General features: G+C 44.7%; 1 protein-coding gene across 1 annotated transcript in view; it reads right to left on the reverse strand.

Annotated features, from left to right (window-relative positions):
• LOC108288596 overlaps window positions 1-22,212 on the reverse strand; it is a 36,729-nt gene that overhangs the window by 12,102 nt on the left and 2,415 nt on the right. The window contains exons 2-4 of the mRNA XM_037731059.1: window positions 13,405-13,466; window positions 10,789-10,920; window positions 1,179-1,269 (exon numbers count right to left, since the gene is read on the reverse strand). Of these exons, the coding sequence (XP_037586987.1) occupies window positions 1,179-1,269; window positions 10,789-10,920; window positions 13,405-13,466 (285 nt within the window). The remainder of the gene's footprint in view (window positions 1-1,178; window positions 1,270-10,788; window positions 10,921-13,404; window positions 13,467-22,212) is intronic.

Raw genomic sequence — 22,212 nt, forward strand, 5'->3', positions numbered from 1 at the left:
GAGTTGGTGCCACTGAACACTGAACTGCAGTCTGAGCAACGGAGGGAGACTCCATCTCAAAAAAAAAAAAAAAGAAAAAAGAAATTATGGAGGCCATGCAAAACACAGATGTGGTTCTTTGCCATGGAACTTTCTATGCCTTCCTCTACCTAATTATCTACTGAACAAGATTACAAACTACCTGAGGTTAAGAGCCCCATGTGATTCATCACTGCACCCCCAAAACTGTGTCCTGAAAACACTTCCTGAAAACCAAATGAACCTCCAGCACCTCCCCTCTTTGATCTAGGGCCTAGGGGTGGGTAACCTTTCCTTGCCCATGAGATCTGTGCAAAGGTCTTTGGTTAAGGCCAAGTAAGGTGGAAGTGGCGTTCAAATCCAAAAGCAAGTGTGGGTTTTCAGGGAGCAGCAGAGGAAAGAATCAGAACCAACTCTGGATGAAATCTAGAATTCAGGTGGGCAGCTGGGGCTTCCTGCTTCATGACCTAGGGCTTCACAAATCCAAGCTAGCACTTCGGACGAAAATCTTACATCCTTCTGCGCTCATGCACTGTCTGGAATCTCCCACTAGAATGCAAGCTGTATAAGATGATAACAATGGCAAAAGTGACATGTACCAAAGCACAGTGCTAGGCCACATTGTCTTTGCCCTCTTCTGACCCCTATAGCAACTGCAGGTCCACCATCCTTTCTCAAATCCCCAAGGTCTGGTATGTTTAGGCTCTTTGTCAATGTCTGTTGTTGTTCTTTTGCTGTTTTTTGCTTTTGTTTTTTGAGATGGAGTCTCACTCTGTTGTCCAGGCTCGAGTGCCATGGTGCAATCTCAGCTCATTGCAACCTCTGCTTCCTGGGTTCAAATGATTCTCATGCCTCAGCCTTCCGAGTAGCTAGAATTTACAGGCACCTGCCACCATGCCTGGCTAATTTTTCTATCTTTAGTAGAGACAGGGTTTCACCATGTTGGACAGACTGGTCTTGAACTCCTATCCTCAGGTGATCCACCCACCTCAGCCTCCGAAAGTGCTGAGATTACAGGTGTGAGCCACCATGCCCAGCCAACTTGGCCAGTTTTTAAAATCTAGCATGGTTAACATACTGCACATGCTATAAATCCCCAGGGATCTAAGGAAGTCCTCTATAATCAAACACAAGGATACTTGCCACCTCCACCCACTTACTTCTGTAGTTGCTTCCCCGCACTGTCTGTCACCAGCATGCCATTCTCCATTTGCTTTGCTTCCTTCCCTGGACCGCTGATGCCCGTGACCCCTGGCAAAAAGAGACAAAGGAGGGGAGGGGAGTTATATGAGTCAGATGCTAAAACCAAGGGCAAGAAAAACTGGCCACTTCAGGGAGGAGATGGCAGAGCACCAGACAGCCAGGATGCTCAGAAAGTAGACCTGCTCTGCAGAGGCCATAAACAGGCTGTCTGGTTGAGAGGCAGGTGGTACTGGAGTTCAGTCCCTTGGGGCAGGAACAGTGCTTTGCAGCTGTGCAGAGCGCTCCATCCACTGAGGGCACTAGGCCCGAGCCAGCATCCTGTACCAGCAGCGATGGGTAAAACCCAGCCCAGATAACAGTATCTCTGCTGTGTTAAGCACACTTTCCCAGGACCAGGATGCAAGGAACTGCAAGAGGGAAAGGGCATAGCCCCCTGGTTCCCAAGCACTGCAAGAAGAGATGATATTCAAAATAGATAACCAGTCTGACAAGGGCATCATCCAACAGGCAGAGGCCCAGGGACCCCTTTAGTGCTCAGATCACAAGAGAGCCCCAGACAGTTCATTGTAAAAGGTACCTGGGGCACTGGCTGTTTCCACAGTAATAAGGAAGTATTTCAACAATTGGGAAACCTAGTACTGCCAACAACGAGGTGAGCTTCAAAGTGCGCCCTTCCCCAGTTGAGTCTTCAGATGAGACCCCAGCCCTGGCAGATGCCTTAGCTGCAGACTTAGGGAAGGACCCTGATAAGAACACCAAGGGACAGGACAGCTGGGTATCTGCCCCGATCTCAGGAAGAAGCCACCCAGCATCAATAATAATCACCAAAACATCAACAATGACAATGACAGTCAACATTTATCAAGGGTGCTTGAGCACTGTGCTGTGTTGAAACAGATCATATCTCTTTCCTGGTTCACAATACCTCAGTGATGATGATGACTACAGTCCCCACTCTGAACTGGCTGCCTCATGCTTTGCTGCCAGGAGAGAAAGCAGCACAATGTAACACAAGAAAGGACTGACCCCAGAAAAGATGGGAGAGGACCCAGGACGGAAGATACAAAAGGGATCAATATGCAGCAGGCAGCATGGTCAGGGTGACTGTGGGAACATGCTCAGGTGACACAAATAAAAGCAGAACTCGAAAATGCAGGGTCTCACAGAAACAGCCACAGGGAGACACAGACATGCCTGGAAGGGACGTGGGCGCTGCAAATCATTCCTGGACTCAGGAAGGCACTCTGCACCAGGGATTCTCAATCTTGGTTGCAAGTGAATCACAGGGGCCTTTATAAACCAGCAGGTGGCAGTCAGGCACGGTGGCTCACATCTGTAATCCCAGCACTTTCGAGGCCAAAGCAGGCAGATCACTTGAGGCCAAGAGTTCAAGACCAGCCTGGCCAACATGGCAGGCTAAGGCATTTGTGCCAGGATGGAAACCAGTGCCTTCTGCTTCCTGAATTAAGAAAGCATTGTAAGAAAAAAAGAAAAAAATGTGAGCTGAGCTGAATGGCATGCTTGGTGCCATAGTTGATCTCCATTATGGTGCTGCCTCTTCATATTATCACCAACTGGTCACAAAGTACTGTATGGACTGTAAGTGTCCCATGGACCACATTAGTTAACTGTGGTTAGACCGCAGATATGGCATGGTCTAAACACACACTAAAATTTACTTATTTTGGGCTGGGTGTGGTGGCTCACACCGGTAATCCCAGCACTTTGGAAGTCCGAGGTAGGTGGATCACTTGAGGCCAGGAGCTCCAGACCAGTCTGGCCAACCTGGCAAAACCCTGTTTTTCCTTTAAAAAAAAAAAAAAAATTAGCTGGGCATGGTGATGCATGCCTATAATCTCAGGAGACTCAGACATGAGAATCCTTTGAACCTGGGAGGCAGAGGTTGCAGTGAGCCAAAATTGAGCCACTGCACTCTGGCCTGGGCAACAGAGTGAGACCCAGTTTCAAAAAATAATAATAATAAATTAAAAGTAAGAATTTTTAAAAGTACACATATTTTCTTTTCTTTCCCTTCCCCACTAGAATGTCAGCTCCAGGTAGGCTGCTATATCCTACGTACATAAAACAATGCACAGCAACTGCTGAACAAATACTTGTCATCTACTGTAGGAAAAGAAAAAAAAGAATCAAATCATACAGAAAGATATAAGAAGTATATTGTCTTCTCTTCCAGCAGTTCCTCTCCTCCAAAGTGACAGTTTTGTACATGCTTTTAGAAGACAATGTATAAGCATATAGGTTTAAAAAAAAATATTTTGACAGATTTAAATGGGATCATACTGTACAGGGAGTTCTCTTTGTGTAGTTAATAGTATATCATCTGGGTTCATTCTGATTTTTTGGTGGTGTTGTTTTGGTTTTGAAATGGGGTCACACTCTGTACCCTAGGCTGGAGTACAGCAGTGTGATCATAGCTCACTACAGCCTTGAACTCCTGGGCTCAAGCAATCCTCCTGCTTTAGCTTACCAAGTAGCTAGGACTGCAGATGCACTGCTGCCATGACTGGCTTCCTTCATTTGTGTTCATGATACATGCTTGTCTGGCATGTGGATGTGCCCTGCTGGAATTACCTTTCTCCCATTCACTGCAAAAACAGGTTGTTCCCTGTATTTTACTATCATGATCCATGCTACACTGAGTGTTCTGGTGCCTGTCCTGGGGTACGGTGACAGGTCTATTGCTGCCTAGCTGGCTTTGAAAAATTTAAAGACAACAGTGCAGGCCGGACACAGTGGCTCACACCTGTAATCCCAGCACTTTGGAAGGCAGAGGCAAGGGTGGATCACCTGAGGTCAGGAGTTCGAGACGAACCTGACCAAAATGATGAACCTCGTCTCTTCAAAAACACAAAATTAGCCGGGTGTGGTGGCTCATGTCTGTAATCGGAGGATGAGGCAGGAGAATCACTAGAACCCAGGAGGCAGAGGTTGCAGTGAGCTGAGATCACGCCATTGCACTACAGCCTGGGCAACAAGAGCGAAACTCCATCTGAAAAAAAAAAAAGACAGTGCAACTTACCATTTTGCAAAGCTGGACCCATATCACGAGACCATATAGAGATAGACTATGGAAATTCCCTTTTAAGCACAGTTAAAAACATTTAATGGTGAAGGATGACTTCAAATGACGTACCATGTCTTTTCTGTCTTTTTATTATTAACTGTGTCATTCTTTTTGTAATGTTGTGCTCATTACAACTATTCCTTCTTGGTCAGGTTGACAAATTTTTCTGTGAAGCAGCATTAAACATTTTTATAAATATGAAACTTATCTGTTAAACTACCACCTGCTTTATGTTAGCTGAGTTGCAGGTGGAATGTTTAAGGAAGTTCTAGCCTTTTCAGCATTTGTGAAAGCATACTCATGCTGACACTGAATTTTCTTTTTTTTTCTTTTGAGACGGAGTTTCGCTCTTGTTACCCAGGCTGGACTGCAATGGCGCGATCTCGGCTCACCGCAATCTCCGCCTCCTGGGTTCAGGCAATTCTCCTGCCTCAGCCTCCTGAGTAGCTGGGGTTACAGGCACGCGCCACCACGCCCAGCTAATTTTTTGTAGTTTTAGTAGAGACGGGGTTTCACCGTGTTGGCCAGGATGGTCTCGATCTCTTGACCTCGTGATCCACCCGCCTTGGCCTCCCAAAGTGCTGGGATTACAAGCATAAGCCACCGCGCCCGGCTGACACTGAATTTTCTTAGTCTTACCTTAAATCTCTCAGAGTCTGGACCTGCAGGAGACATGGTGTTCAAATTCAAGCCTGCATCAGAATCACCTGGATAGCTTAATATATTTGGTTGGTTGGTTGACTGACATGGAGTCTCACTCTGTTTCCCAGGCTGGAGTACTGTAGCGTGATCTTGGTTCACTGCATCCTCCACCTCCGGGGTTCAAGCGAATTTTCCACCTTAGCCTTTGAGTAGCTGGGATTACAGGCATGCAACACCACACCCAGCTAATTTAAAATATATTTTTAGTAGAGATGGTGTTTCACCATATTGGCCAGGCTGGTGTCAAACTCCTTGCCTCGGCCTCCCAAAGTGCTGGGATTACAGGCATGAGCCACTGTATTGGCCGATAGCTTGTTACTACAAAACACAGCTTTCTGGGCCCCACTCAGATTTTCAGTTTAGTAGGTCTAGGTGTGCCTGAGTATCTGCATTTCTAACACACCCCCAGGTACTGCTGCTGGTGATTTTCAGGTTGACATGTAGAGACACACTGGGGTTGATCCTCACTGCTCAAAGTATGGTCCGTGGACCAGCAGCCATGGCCTCACCTGGTTCTTATTAACAGCGCAGAATTTTAGGCCTCAGCCCAGATCAACTGAAACAATTTGAATTGTAACTAGTTCTCTAGGTGGTGTGTATGGACATTAAAGTTCAAGAGACACTGGAAGAAAGGAGAGGTAAGAAACTTTTTCTGGAAACTTTCAGCATTCCAGGCCATATGGTCATTGTCACAAATACCTGTCTCTTCCTGCGTAGTGGAAAAGCAGACTTAGATAATACAGAAATCGATGGGTGTGACTTTGTTCCTGTAAAAATGCATTTAGAAGCACTAAAATTTAAATTTTACAGAATTAGCATCTGTCATGCAATACTGTTTTTTTTTTTTCACCGTTAAAAATATGAAATCTGGCTGGGCGCTGTGACTCATACCTGTAATCTCAGCACTTTGAGAGGTGGACTCGGACGGGATGCTTCAGGCTAGGAGTTTGAGACCAGCCTGGCCAACATGGTAAAACCTGGTTTGTACTAAAAATAAAAAAATTGGCCGGGCACGGTGGCTCAAGCCTGTAATCCCAGCACTTTGGGAGGCCGAGGCAGGCGGATCACAAGGTCAAGAGATCGAGACCATCCTGGCCAACACAGTGAAACCCCATCTCTACTAAAAATACAAAAAATTAGCTGGGCGTGATGGTGTGCGCCTGTAGTCCCAGCTACTCGGGAGGCTGAGGCAGGAGAATTGCCTGAACCCAGGAGGCGGAGGTTGCGGTGAGCCGAGATCGCGCCATTGCACTCCAGCCTGGGTAACAAGAGCGAAACTCCGTCTCAAAAAATAAATAAATAAAACAAAATAAAGTTAGCAGGGCATGGTGGTGCATACCTGTGGTCACAGCTAACTCAGGAGGCTGAGGCAGGAGGATCACTTGAACCCAAAAGGTGGAAGTTGCAGTGAGCCAAGATCACGCCACTGCATTCCCGATTGGGCAAAAGGGTGAGACGCTGTGCCCCACAAAAAAATTAGCTGGGCGTGGTGGAGCATGACAGTCATTCCAGCTTTTTGGGAGGCAGAGGTCGCGTTGAGCCAAGGTCATACCACAGCACTCCAGCCTGGGCAACAGAGCAAGACTCTGTCTCAAAAAAATTAAAAAATGAAATCCATGCTGAGCTCATGAGCCATATGTGGACCTCAGTCCATTTTTGGCCAGCCCCTGGCTTAGAGGAATGTTCTTCTGAGAGTCAGGTCACCTGCCACATTCTACTGCCAGCTCACAGTGTGACCCCAAAGCTGGTTAGCTCACCTCTCTGGCTTTAGATTTTGTCATATGGAAAAGGAAGGGGTTAGATCTCAAGCATGTCAAATACTGGGCCCTTCCCTTCCTTCTCACACGCACAGCAGACACCCACAGTCACTCATGGCATTCTTTCCCACTGAGTTACGTTCAAGCAGCCCTCCAGGTGACTGCTACCAGAGGACTGGAGTTGAGCAAGAAATGGCATCTTGCTGCTCTTCCATGACTGTGTTCCCTAAGATCACTTCTAGCTCGACTGCCCCTGCATTCTGCCTGTACATCACATTCTTCTTACACTCTAGTCCCTTAACTTTACCAGGGTGCATTGACGAAACCTGTCTCTTTTATTTCTCTTCAAATTATTTTTTTGTATTTTTAGTAGAGATGGGGTTTCTCCATGTTGGTCAGGCTGGTGTTGAACCCCAACCTCAGGTGATACACCCGCCTTGGCTTCCCAAAGTGTCAAAGTGTTGGGATTACAGGCGTGAGCCACCGTCCCCAGCCTCATTTTTATTTTTTTTTTAAAGAGACAAATTCTCACTGTCGCCTAGGCTGGAGTGCAGTAGCACGATCTCCGTTCACTGTGGCCTCTGCCTCCCGGGCTCAACTGATTCTCCTGCCTCAGCCTCCCGAGTAGCTGGGACTACAGGTGTAAGCTGCCTTGCACAGCTAATTTTTTGTATTTTTAGAGATGGGGTTTCACTGTGTTGCCCAGGCTGGTCTTGAACTCCTTAGCTCAGGTGATCCACCCACCTTGGCTTCCCAAAGTGCTAGGATTACAGGTGTGAGCCATCCCGACCATCCTTTTTTTTTTATTTTTTATTTTATTTTATTTTTTTTTGAGACAGAGTCTGGCTCTGTCACCCAGGCTGGAGTGCAGTGGCACAATCTCGGCTCACTGCAACCTTCACCTCCCAGGTTCAAGCGATTCTCGTGCCTCAGCCTCCCAAGTAGCTAGGATTACAAGTGCACACCACCATACATGGCTAATTTTTGTATTTTTGGTAGAGATGGGGTTTCACCAAGTTAGCCAGGCTGGTCTTAATCTGACCTCTGGTGATCCACCCACCTCAGCCTCCCAAAGTGCTGAGATTACAGGCATGAGCCACTGTGCCCAGCCAATGGTTCATTCTTGTACATAACTTAGAATTCAGTTGTGCAGATGCATATAATGGGTAAATCTGTCTGTTCACTTGTTAATAGATGTCTGGCTTACCTCCAGTTTGAGTTATCACAAACAAAGTAGCTAAGAACATTCCTGTATCAATCTTTTATAAACATATGTTCTCAGCTCTCTTGGGTGGATGTCTGGGAAGGGAGTGGCTGGCTGTATAGTAACTATATCTATAGTTAAACACACACAAAAAAACACACAAACAAAACTGCCAAACTCTTCCAGACTCACAGAAGCGTTTTATAGTCACTCCAGCAAAAACCACAATCCAAAATGGCCCTAAGCTCTAAGAGGCCATACACAAAAAAGAACATTACACACAAACCAGTGAAGCACTGGGTTTTCATACCCAAAGGTAGAAGCAGGGAGATTGCTCACACCCGCATTTTTTCTTTTTTTTTTGAGATAGAGTCTCACTCTGTCCCCCAGGCTGGAGTGCAGTGGTGTGATCTTGGCTCACTGCAACCTCTGCTTCCCAGGTTCAAGCAATTCCTTGTGCCTCAGCCTCCCAGGTAGCTGGGATTACAGGCAAGTGTGACCACACCCAGCTAATTTTTGTATTTTTAGTAGAGACAGGGTTTCACCATGCTGGCCAGGCTGTTCTCAAACTCATGACCTCAGGTGATTCTCCCACCTCCACCTTCCAAAGTGCTTTCATTATAGGCATGAGCCACTGTGTCCCAGCACACCTGACTTTTGAGATGAAGTCACTCAGGGGTGAAGAAAGATTGTAAAGTGGTCCAAGAAGCCATGCAGACCTCCAAGCCCAGGCCTCCCTCACGTGGTCCCTGAGCAGCCCAGAGCTGCATGGGCTGCATTCCCTTCTCCGGTTAACTAAAGGGATCTGGGTGTAAAGGGCCACACCAGGAAATTCCAGCCTAGGACAGGGTTGTTCTTGTCACTCTCTAGTTCCACAGGGGCTACAGGTGCCAGATCTGGCTTATGCCTCTGGGAATAAAGCAAGCGATCCATCTGTCAATGTCCCTAGGAAATGATGCCCTGGCCCCAAGCTGAGCATCCCTAAACACCAAGGTACTCACAGAGCCGGCCCCCTTTCAGGTGGCCTGCTTTCAAGCCCAATGAGCCAGTTCTCACCACACCCTCCCTAGCAAGATGGAAGTGTAGAGATGAATAAATATAACTTGTACAACTAAAACCTGCCCAGCACTTGCTCAGGACCAGGGCACAGCTTATTATGGCATTTATCTCACTGAATTTTCAGAAAATACTCTGGGTAATAAATGGAGACTCATGCCTGTAATCTCAGTACTTTTGGAGGCCAAGGTAGGTGGATTGTTTGAGCTCAGGAGCTCAAGCACAACCTGGACAACATGGCATGATACCATCTCTACAAAAAAATATTAGGTGTGGTGGCGCATGCCCATAGACCCAGCTACTCGGGAGGCTGAAGTAGGAGGATCACTCCACCTAGGCGATGAGGGCTGCAGTGAGCTGAGATGGCACCACTGCACTCCAGTCTGGACAAAAGAGTGAGACCCTGTGTCAAAATAAATAAATAAAATGGAGGCTCCCAGTGAGGCATGAAGGAACTTCATGGACAGGCCTTGAGGTCCCCACCCAGGTCTATCTGCCTTCACTCTCATCCCTAATATCCACCTTCCCCAGGGCAGCCTGAGTTGTTTTAAACCAGAACTTAGATGTGTATGGTGGATCGCAACTGTAATCCCAGCTACTTGGGAGGCTGAGATAGGAGGACCTCTGGAAGCCAAGAGTTGGAGACCAGCCTGGGCAACATTGTGAGACCTGTCTCTATTAAAAAAAAAAAAAAAAAAAATTAAAAAGGCCAGGCACATGGCTCACCCCTGTAATACCAGTACTTTGGGAAGCCAAGGCAGGCAGATCACCTGAGGTTGGGAGTTTGAGACCAGCCTGACCAATATGGAGAAACCCTGTCTTTACTCAAAATACAAAAATAGCCAGGTGTGGTGGCACATCCCAGCTACTTGGGAGGCTGAGGCAGAGAACTGCTTGAACCCAGGAGGCAGAGGTTGTGGTGAGCCGAGATTGCGCCACTGCACTCCAGCCTGGGTGACAAGAATGAAAACTGTGCCAAAAAAAAATACATATATAAAATAATAAATAAGTCAGGCATGGTGGTGCCTTACATAGAGGGTGAGTCTAAAATCCAGTACAGCCAAAATCACCTGCAAATGGGGCTTCTTTGGCTAAACAAATGTACATGGTCAGCTGGGTGTGTTGGACAGAAACACTTCAAACAGCAGGAACACAAAGGATGCCAGACACTCAGAAAGGGACAGAAAAAGTGAGACTGACTTAAGGAAGGACAGTCATGTGCCACGGCAAACAACATCAACTGCCTGCTTTGGCAGCATTTTTCTCTCTCCTTTTCTTTTCTCGAGGCAGTCTCACTTGTCTCCCAGGCTGAAGTGCAGTGGTGCAATCTTGGCTCACTGCAACTTCTGCGTCCTGGGATCGGGCGATTCTTCTGCCTCAGCCTCCTAAGTAGCTGGGATTACAGGCCCTCACCACCACACCCAGCTAATTTTTATATTTTTAGTAGAGATGGGGTTTCACTATGTTGGCCAGGCTGGACTCAAACTCCTGACCTTGTGATCCACCCGCCTTGGCCTCCCAAAGTGCTGGGATTACAGACGTGAGGCACCATGCCCAGCTTCTGTCTTCTTTTCTACTCAGTTGCCTTAATGACTTGTGAGATTTTACCCCATTTGGCAGAAAAACAAACTGAGGCCTGGAGGAGAAGGGAGAATCACAAAGCTAGTAACAAGCAGCATTGCCAGGGATGCAGCCTGGATTCAGGCCACAGGGGCAGAAAGGAGGAAACCGGGGCATTCTAGAGCACAAGGAAACACACTTACTTCCTAGACTTGGTGCATTTCTTCTTCCAGTTCTTTACCAAAACAGGCATGACTTGTTCTGACGTGTCCTCCTTGTTTAAGGACCAGAAGCCACTGCTCTCCAGGGGTTGGTGGTAGCCCCGGACGATCAACCTGAGGCCAAGACACAAGGTAGTTAGGCAATGAGTCAATGAGAAGAGAAGGACGGGACTCACTCACTCCACACGCATGCCGATGCTGCGCCCTTCCCCAGCACAACTGCCCGCTGTGAATGAAGGCAGCCACACAGCTGGGGATGTCTGAATGTGGATAGACATTTGCACATATTACAAGGTTATAATAGCTCATTCTGTTGGGTCATAAAGGAAAAATAGCTTTCTTTTTGGGGAGTGCATAGAAAAGATTTGGGGAAAAAAGATGATTCAGGAGGAAAATATCAAGATGGCTCTAATTCACTCTTTCATTCATTTTTTATTTTTTTGTTTTTTTGAGATAGAGTCTCGCTATGTCACCCAGGTTGGAGTGCCGTAGCGGGTTCTTGGCTCACTGCAGCCTCTGCCTCCTGGGTTCGACCAATTCTCCTGCCTCAGCCTCCCAACTCTGGGACTACCGGCACATGCCACCATACCTGACTAATTATTTGTATTTTAGTAGAGACGAGGTTTCACCGTGTTGCCCAGGCTGGTCTCAAACTCCTGACCTCAGGCAATCTGCCCTGTCAGCCTACCAAAACACTGAGATTAAAGGCATTAGCCACCATGCTCGGGCCTCATTCCTTTATTATTTGGTGACAGGATCTCGCTGTGTCACCCAGGATGGAGTACAGTGGCATGATCACAGCTCTCTGTAGCATCCAGCTCCTGGCCCAGAGTGATCCTCCCACCTCAGCCTCCCGAGTAGCTGGGATTTCAGGTGTGAGCCATTATTACTGGCTAATTATTTTTTATTTTTGTAGAGACAGAGTCTCCCTATGTTGCCCAAGCTGATCTTGAGCTGCTGGGCTCAAGCAATCCTCCCACCTTGGCCTCACGAACTGTTGGCGTTACAGGCATGAGCCACCATGCCCCGCCAACTTTAAAAAAATTTACATTAAAAAAGGCTAACATAGGCCAGGACCAGTAGCTCATGCCTATAATCCTAGCACTTCAGGAGGCCAAGGTGGGAGGACTTTGTGAGCTTAGGAGTTGGAGACCAGCCTGGGCAACACAGTGAAACCCAGTCCCTGCAAAAAATACAAAAATCTGTTGGGGATGGTGGAGCGTGCCTATAGTCCCAGCTACTCGGGAGGCTGAGGCAGGAGCATCCCCTGAACCCGGTAGATCAAGACTGCAGTGAGCTACGATTGTGCCACGGCACTCCAGCCTCAGCGACAGAGCGAAAGCCTGTCTCAAAAAAACCCAAAAAGATGATGCATATTAGGGTGGAAGAAAGAGTCTTCAAATAATCCCCAATAAGATGTTGACAATGGGCAGAAAAAGATGTACAAAAAGAAAACCACAAGGTGGCTGGGCATGGTGGCTCACACCCGTAATCCCAGCACTTTGGGAGGCCGATGTGGGTCGATCACCTGAGGTCAGGAGTTCAAACCAGCCTGGCCAACATGGCAAAACCCTGTCTCTACTAAAAATACAAAAATTAGCTAAGCATGATGTCACACGCCTGTAATCCTAGCTACATGGGAGACTGAAGCAGGAGAATCGCTTGAACCCAGGAGGCGGAGGTTATAGTGAACTGAAATCGCACCGTTGCACTCCAGCCTGGGAGACAGAGTGAGACTCCATCTCAAAAAGAAAAGACCAGAAGGAGGCATACTAAAATGGTGACAGTGGTTGCCTCTGGGTGTTTCCTTACTACTGATCTGCACACGTGTTTTTTTGTTTTTTGTTTTTTTTTTTTTTTTTTGAGACGGAGTTTCGCTCTTGTTACCCAGGCTGGACTGCAATGGCGCAATCTCGGCTCACCACAACCTCTGCCTCCTGGGTTCAGGCAATTCTCCTGCCTCAGCCTCCTGAGTAGCTGGGATTACAGGCACGCGCCGCCATGCCGAGCTAATTTTTTGTAGTTTTAGTAGAGACGGGGTTTCACCGTGTTGACCAGGATGGTCTCGATCTCTTGACCTCGTGATCCACCTGCCTCGGCCTCCCAAAGTGCTGGGATTACAGGCGTGAGCCACCGCGCCCGGCCACATGTGTTTTTTTAACCAACATTTCCTATAGTGAGACAGTATTATTTTTCTAAAGAATGGGGGATGGGAGGGGAACAATATCAATAGTAACTATACTTATTTAAAAAACCCAAATCTGTCAGATTGAATATGATGTCCAGGCAATAAATAAATAAATAAAAACCCAAATCTGAACCTAAAGCAAAAGCAGTCCAGTGTATGACTGTCCCAGGCCAAGCCTTCTGCAGATATTTAAGCTGCTCATGGCTCATGTGTTTATCACATTCAAGGTGATGGACGTGGGGCACAGAGTTGATGTCTCTGAGACCACATGGCCAGCACAGGCAGACTCAAGACAACTCTGCAGAAAAGTGAAGCAGACAGAAGTCAAGTAGGGAGCTCAGCATGGTCATTCATTCATTCATTCATTCATTCCCCACCACCTCCCTGAGGTCTCAGGAGCCCAGCCTTACCCTGTGATCCACCAGAAGGTGATCCTGGACAGGAAGGAGGTGCTGGACTCTGGGCAAGGATTCTAGTGGAAAGAAAGAACAGGTTAGGGAGGAAGAGGGAAAGGAATGATTCAACTTTTCATTCAGGTCAGAGCTTGGCAAGTAGTCATCAGCTGCCCATTCTTCCTTCAAGAGGACCAGTGTCTGCTCCATACCATTCTGTACCCCAAAAGGGTTCTCTCCTAAGCCCCAGGAGAAAGAAACTCATAGCAGCTCCTCTCATTTCACTCAACAGAGTGTCTACCAGGTGCAACCACAATACAACAAGCTATTGACCTGCCTTATCCTCTATTCCCACAGCAACCCTAAGAGCTGGTGTTACCATCATCCCCACTTCACTCATTCATTCAACAAATATTTTCTGAGCACCTACTATGTGCTAGGCACTCTACAAGGTACTACAGGGTTACCTTAGATCCCTACGACAATCTCCTAAGCTGGTATTACTATTGTCCCGACTTTCTTCATTCAGGCATTGAATAGTTATTGACCACCTACTATGAGTTAGACAGGCTACCAAGAACTTATATATGTGCATTATTTTATATCCTCATGGAATTCTATAAACATGGTATTACTATTATCTCCACTTCATTCATTCATCCAGCAAATATTTCCTGAGCACCATCCATGTGCCAAGCACCCTGCATACAAATCTAAACAAACAGAAATGACCACTGCCTGTGTGGAGCTTGTGGTCCACTGCAGTAATCATTAGTAATACCTGCCAAGATTCTCTACTATTAATAGCTAGCTCTGTTCTAAGTGCTTTACACAAATTACCCTATTTAATCTTCATCCCCACCTCACAAGGCAGGTGAAAGTATTATATTATCCCTGTTTTGCAGTTAAAAGAAACTGGGGACCAGAGATGAAATGATTTGTTCAAGGTCCCACAGGTAAAAGTGGTGGAGACAGGACGTGGGCCCCAAAGAATCAGGCTCCAGAGAGACATGCATCAAATGATCACACAAACATATGCAAAACTGCAACTTCTGGGCCTTGATATGTGTCCTGAAGGTAGAGAAATATTACCAATGAGACAAAGTCAGCACATGGGTGCTGATCTGGTGTACCAAGTTCAGAGATGCTCCCCCAAGGAAGACAGTCAAGCTGATGCCTGAAAGACGAGTAGAGGAGAATTAAAGAATGAGGAAAGGCAAGGCATTCCCAGCAGACAGCAGCATGTGCAAAGGCCTGGTGGTAGAAGGAAGCATGGCAGACTCCAGGAACCAAGAGGGGGCTTAAGCAGTCTACACTGAAGTCTGTGCACAGTCTACACTGCATGCCACATATTTTAGTATTCATTCTAAGGGCAAGGGAAAGTACTGAGAGACTCTAAGCAAGCTATCAAATAATTTATTTCCCAGAGGCACGAAGATGAGCCCCAACTCAACATACAAGCAAGGAAAGGGACCTACACAGAGTCCTGGGGTGACTGACCAAGCCTGGCTTTCAACACAGATGCATTCAGGTCAAAATTCTGAAACAAGCTTTAAGCAGGAGAGGAAGAAAGGTCACTACGTAGCAATGAGAGCTTTAGCCCCAGCCTTGTGCAGAGATAAGGTGTTTACAGAGCCCAATAAAGCAGCATACTCTCCCTCAAGTGGTTTTCCATCCAAGGCTGGGTGTGCTTTTTAAAAAATACTGTATCCTGGCAGGGTGTGGTGGTTTATGCCTGTAATTCCAGCACTTCGGGAGGCCAAGGTGGGTGGATCACTTGAGGTCAGGAGTTGGAGACCAGCCTGGCCAACATGGCAAAACCCTGTTTCTACTAAAAATACAAAAATTAGCTGAGAATGGTTGCTCACAACTGCAGTCCCAGCTACTCAGGAGGCTGAGGCAGGAGAATCACTTGAACCCAGGAGGCAGAGGTTGCAGTGAGCTGAGATCCCACCACTGCACTCCACTCTGGGGACCCTGTTTGTATCTAGGCCCTATCTTCACCAGGGATTCTGATTAAGCTGGTTTGGGGTGTGACTGGGGCCCTGAAACTTTTTGTTTTAAACATTCACATTCTTCTTGGAAAAGTAGCTGGGCAGCAAATATGCAAGATAAGCCAAGAACATTGTGTCACACTGGAAAACAAGGAAACTAAGCATAAACGGGATTGTTACAAGGCCCAAAAGCCAAGCAGAAGTAGCACTACAGGCTATAAAAGGGACAATTTGAGCTTGGACAAGAGTAAGTACAATGGGCTAAAACATACCATGTATGTTTGGTTGGTTGGTTGCTTTTTTTGAGACGAAGTCTTGCTCTGTCTCTCAGGCTGGAGCGCAGTGGTGTCATTGCAACTGCTGTCTCCTGGGTTCAAGTGATCCTCCCACCTTGGCCTCCCAAGTAGCTGGGATTACAAGCATCAGCCAAGACACTGGGCTAATTTTTGTATTTTTAGTAGAGATGTGGTTTCACCCTGTTGGTAACCAGGCTGGTCTTGAACTCCTGACCTCAAGTGATCCACCCACCTCTGCCTCCCAAAGTGCTTGGATTACAGAAATGAACCACCACACCTGGCCAAAAACTTCCATTTTTACTTAAAGTTTTAATGATTAATTTCACATTATATGTGAAAAGTAATGAGTCTCTAGCAGTCTTATCCCAACATCTGGGGCCGATTATAAAGCAGTACTTTGCTCAGTCCCATTTTCCTTCCAATCACCTATTTTGAGTAAATACACTAGTTTCATTTTCCACCCCTGTATAGGGGCAGTAAATACTACTAGGAAAAAATCCATAATTAGCACCAGTACAAATTCAAGGTTTCCAACCTGAGTGTAAGCATTGCTTTTAATTTTTTTTATCCATTCCAGGTTACAGTCTCCTATTCCCCCAAAATGAAATCTCAAATGTCCTCCATTCTGCATAAAACCCATGCTGGCCCCTCAGTGGAAAACATCTACCATGAATTATGGGTCCCTTCACTTTACCTTCACACCACCAATTTCTGTCACACTGACTGTGCTTATTACCATATGTCTAGGATTAGACTGGACTCCTAGGGAAGAGGAACTCACATTCAGTTCTCGGTCCCGAGGGCAAAACTCCAAAGCGTAATTAAGGAAAGAAGTAACTCCAGTTCTTTCAAGTTCTGAATTCATGGTCCTCTCAAAAATCGCAGTGTGTATTCAAGCTCTGCTTATTTTCCTGATCCAGTTCTCCACCTTTGGAGGGGTCTTACAAAAGAGGCCAGGAAGGCAAAACTGTCTAGAGATTACTCCCACATGGTAATCTTTGCAAATAAAACTCTTAGACCTAACTTTATACTAATAAAAATTTCATGATACTTTTTTTTTTGCGGGGGCAGGGGCAGGGTCTTGCTCTGTCACCCAGGCTGGAGTACAATTACAGCTCACTACAACCTCATCCTCCTGAGCTCAAACAATCCTCCGACCTCAGCCTCCCAAGTGTTGGGGCCACAGGCACAGGCCACCATGTGTGACTAATTTTTTGTAGAGATGGGGTTTCACCATGTTACCCAGACTGGTCTCAAACTTCTGGCTCACAGGATCTGCCTGTCTCAGCCTCCCAAAGTGCTGGGATGACAGGCATGAGCCACTGTGTCCAGCACCAATACCACATTTTAATTATGTGTTGAGGTGGCTGGATTGAAGGAAGAAATGGGTACTCCATTTTCTTTTATTTCCCAGTCGTAAGGAGTTTTAAACACACTAATATTAAAGTTTAAATGCCCTAGAGCTGAAAAAGAGATTTAAAAACTTGACAGTCTCACAATATCTGGTATAAATTGAAGAAAAATAATGAAATGCAATGTGCTTAATATTTTAAAAGAATGAGTGAATTTTGCATCTGTAAAAATGAAATCAGAATAATCTAAGGAAAGATTTTCAGAGATGAAAAGCATGATTTGCCAAATTTAAAACAGCAATAGAAGCAATAAGTAGCAGATGAAATATAACCAAACAAAAATTAGTAACACAAAAAAAAATCAGTAAATGAATTATCCTACAACTCAAAAGGACAAAATAGATTAACAAGATGAAAGAAAAAAATGTTAGAAATATGTAGATCAACCTTACCCATACTGTGTACAGAAAGAAAACAGTATTTTTTTTTTTGACAAATTTATCGAGCATCGATCATCTAGTACACTACAGCCATGATACAATGGAGAATAAGACAGACATGGACTGCGTCTTCAAAACGTCCACTTTCTACAACAAATGAAGCTGAAGTAGTAACCATTGAAATTACTGAAGAAAACTATGCTTATGAAGAAAGGGGGTAGGAAGAGAAGGAAAGGGAAAAAAATAAATGTATACATTTTATGTTTTACCCAAATTTAAAGCGAAGAGATTCTGATAGAATTTCAAAGATTACAGAGATAAAGTATCCTTCAAGCATTGTGAGGATTAGATGTCTAGGGTAATCAAGTTTTTAAAAACATCTGGGTGGTAATGTTTTTAAATGAATACCACATATGGACAAGGATACGGTTAAATTGGCACTCCCATACATTTGAAATGGGAACATAAATTGTTTTAATTTTCTAGATATAAATTTGACGATTCCACTTCACGTACAGCTTAAGAACCTTACTAGGGGTTTTGCCAGGCATGGTAGCTCACCCCTGCAATCCCAGCACTTTGGGAAGCTGAGGAAGGTGGATCACTTGAGGTCGGTGGATCACCTGAGGTCACAAGTTCAAGACCAGCCTGGCTAACATGGTGAAACTTCACCTCTACTAAAAATACAAAAATTGGCTGGGTGTGGTGGCGCATACCTGAAATCCTTGCTACTTGGAAAGCTGAGGCAGAATTGCTGAACCGAGGAAGAAGAGGTTGCAGTGAGCAGGGATTGTGCCACCACACTCCAGCCTGGGCAACAAAGCGATACTCTGTCAAATAAATAAATAAATAAATAAATAGAACCTGGGCAACAAAGTGATACTATGTCAAATAAATAAATAAATAAATAAGCCTTCCTAAGGTTTCTTATACCCTTCCCATCCCCTTCCATTCTTTGTGCTATTGTCATACCTTTTCCTCCCACGTTACAAAACTTACAATGTGTTGTTATTTTTGTTTTAAACAACTATCTTTTTAAAGCTACTATTTCTTTAATTCAGAGATGCACAACCATCACCACTAACTGCAGAACATTTCCATCACACAAAAAGGGAAATCCTGTGCCTGTTAGAAATCACCTTCAATACAATAATCTTTTAAAGAGATTAAAAAAGAAAAAAATATATAGTCTCATTTTTACTCCCATAGTTACCATTTCTAGCACTTCTCAATCCTTTGTCATTTGCCTTCTGCCTAAACAACTTGAACATTTCTTGTGGAGGTCTGCCAGCAACAAGTTCCAGTAGGCCTCCGTTTTTTTTGTTGTTTTTTCTTTTTTAAGACAGGGTCTTGCTCTGTCACCCAGGCTAAAGTGCAGTGGGGCTCAATTACAGCTCACTGCAGCCTCTGCTTCCTGGGCTAAAGTGATCCTCTCACCTCAGTCTCCCAAGGAGCTGGGACCAAGGCGCACCACCATGCCTGGCTGATTTTTGCATTCTTTGTAGAGACGGGGTTTTGCCATGTCACCCAGGCTGCTCTCGAACTCCTGGACTCAAGCAATCCTCCTGCCATGGCCTCCCAAACTGCTGAGATTGAACGTGTTGGCCACTGCACCCAGCCCCAGTAAGCTTTTCTTTAAAAGAGTACTTTAAAGATGTCTCCCCAGGCCAGGCACAATGGTCCACGCCTGTAATCCCAGCACTTTGGGAGCCCGCGGCAGGCGGATCACGAGGTCAGGAGTTTCAGACCAGGCTGGCCAACATCGTGAAACCCCATCTCTACTAAAAATACAAAAATATTAGCCAGGTGTGGTGGCATGCACCTGTAATCTCACCTACTCAGGAGGCTGAGGCAGGAGAATCACTTGAACCTAGGAGGCAGAGGTTGCAGTAAGCCAAGATCACACCACTGCACTCCAGCCTCGGCAAGAATGACTCTGTCTCGAACAAAAAAAATAAAATAAATAAAAAAATTAAAGAGGTCTTTCCATTTTATTTTGATTTGCTAAGTTTCTGATGAAAAGTCTGCTGTCATTCTTATCTCTGTTACTGTGTACATGATGTGTATTTTTTCTCTGCCTGCTTTCAAGATTTTCTCTTTATTATTGGTTGCCAACAATGTGATAATGATGTGCCTTCGTGTGGTTACCTTCATGGTTATTCTCCTTGGGATTCTTAAATATGTGGGTTTATAGTTTTCATCAAATTTGGAAATTTTCTGCTAATCATTTTTTACAATCTTTTTTCTGTTCTCTCCTTTCTCTCTTTTTTGGGGCTCCAATTACATGTATGTCAGACTCTTTCTATCTCTAACAATTGTCCTTGTTACAGTCATTGATGCTCTATCAATTTTTCCATTTTTCTTTCTGTTCTCATTTTTGAGTTTCTATTGTTGTCTTGAAGTTCACACATGTGCAGTGCCTCAACTACTATTAATGCCATCATTGTACTTTAAAATTTATTTCCAACTCTAGATGTTCTGTTTAGGTTTTTAAAAAATATACCACACTCCAGCCTGGCAACAAAGCAAGACTCCGTCTCAAAAAAATAAAAAATAAAATTTATTGTGAGAGATTCTGTTCTTTCAAATTATTTGAGTGAAAATATCCTTTTGTTAAATGAAATGATGGTGACAGGAGATAGTGGTGTGACATTTCCTTTTACTGGCTGTACCTGGTAGAAATAAAAAATCAGGCCAGCCATGGTGGCTCACAAGGTCAAGCGATCAAGACCATCCTGGCCAACATGGTGAAACCCTGTCTCTACTAAAAATACATAAAATAGCTGGGCATGGTGGCATGTACCTGTAATCCCAGGTACTCAGGGAGCTGATGCAGGAGAATCACTTGAACCCAGGGGGCAGAGCCTGCAGTGAACTGAGATCACGCCACTGCTCTCCAGCCTGGTGACAGGGCGAGACTCCGTCTCAAAAAAAAAAAAAAAAAAAATCAGCATTTCTATTGTAGCCTTCTAATTTTGGGGAAATATTTCTGTAGAAATCTAAAAGTCTGACCCTTTACATCATTATGGCCCCAAAATAATATGGCAGTTTACACACAGATAATACATGCCCCTAAAGATTCTCTCTTTAATCCCTACCTTATTCTGTTTGGATTAGCACATTTGGGGATTGTGAAATGAGAATAAAGTTGAGTATAAGCTATCCAAAACCATGTGCTGACACTGAATCCTGAAAGAGGTCTTTCTTTTTGCCAATCTTTTTCATCTGTTAACTTTTCTCGGGCTCATTTTTTCTTTTTTTTTTGAGACACAGTTTCTGCTCTTGTTGCCCAGGCTGGGTGCAGTGGTGCGATCTCGGCTCACCACAACCTCTGCCTGCCAGGTTCAAGTGATTCCTGAGTAGCTGAAATTACAGGTATGTACCACCACACCCAGGTAATTTTCTATTTTTAGAAGAGACAGGGTTTCTCCATGTTGGTCAGGCTGGTCTTGAACTCCTGATCTCAGATGATCCACCCACCTCGGCCTCCCAAAGTGCTGGGATTACAGGCGTGAGCCAGGTGGCTTCAAATTTTCTTGAGACGGAATTTCGCTCTTGTTGTCCAGACTAGAGTGCAATGGTGTGATTTAGGCTCACAGCAACCTCCATCTCCTGGAGTCAAGCAATTCTCCTGCCTCAGCCTCCCAAGTAGCTGGGATTACAGGTGTGCACCACCACACCCACCCACCTAATTTTGTATTTTTAGTAGAGACGGGGTTTCTCCATGTTGGTCAAGCTAGTCTCGAACTCCCGACCTCGGGTGATCCGCCTGCCTCAGCCTCCCAAAGCGCTGGTATTACAGTTGTGAGCCACCACACCCAGCCTGGGCTCAAACTTTCTTTTCCTAAGTGTCACATCTTTGAGTAGTACTGCTACATGGCAGTCACTACTCAAAAGAAACTAACTTGAGGTGTCCAATAATCAGCTTTCATTTAAAGTCTCTTTCAGCTTGACAAAATAAAAACTTTCAATGTTTTGTCTACGTACTTCCAAAAGAAAATTAGTCTATATATGTATATATATATGTGACTATATATGTATATATACATATGTGATTTTGATCAGCCTGTTTATAAACTATTTCCAAAATAAGTTGAAATGTAAATTCATTTATTAAATGAGTAGTTTATAAACTACTTGATTTTTGCAAGTAGTTTATAAACAGGCTGATCAAACCAAACAAATTTCTTAAAATAATTTCACTGTATAGATAGCAAATAAGTTATTTACTCTTATTAGCATATCTTATTTTTACCTATGCTTAACAAGCATCTAAGTTAAACTGTTTTATGTCCACAGCTACACACTGAAACAGCACTTTCGGTCACAACATATTAAATTCAAATTTAAACTATAAAGAGATCCAGTTACCTTTAATCTTACATGTACTTATATATACTTTTAATATACTTCTTGATGTTTTATGATGCACACACAGCTCTTGCAGGACATATAACTATGAGAATATTTACAGTGTCTGCTTATTAAATGGTTCAAAACTCTTTTTTAACAAAGTCAATTTTAAGAACTTAAATATACAGTAAGGTACTCCTTCCATGCCCCAATGTTAAAAGGTACATTTATTTTAGACTTGTTTTTTAAAAAAATCTAAAATTGGTAATAATTCTGCTTAAATTCCATATTAAACTAGGATCAAAAGTTATTTTTAGTTCTTTTTTCTTTTTTTTTTTTTTTTTGAGACGGACGGAGTTTCGCTCTTGTTACCCAGGCTGGAATGCAATGG

Source organism: Cebus imitator, unplaced genomic scaffold (genome assembly GCF_001604975.1).
Source record: "Cebus imitator isolate Cc_AM_T3 unplaced genomic scaffold, Cebus_imitator-1.0 Scaffold379, whole genome shotgun sequence".
Taxonomy (NCBI): domain Eukaryota; kingdom Metazoa; phylum Chordata; class Mammalia; order Primates; family Cebidae; genus Cebus; species Cebus imitator.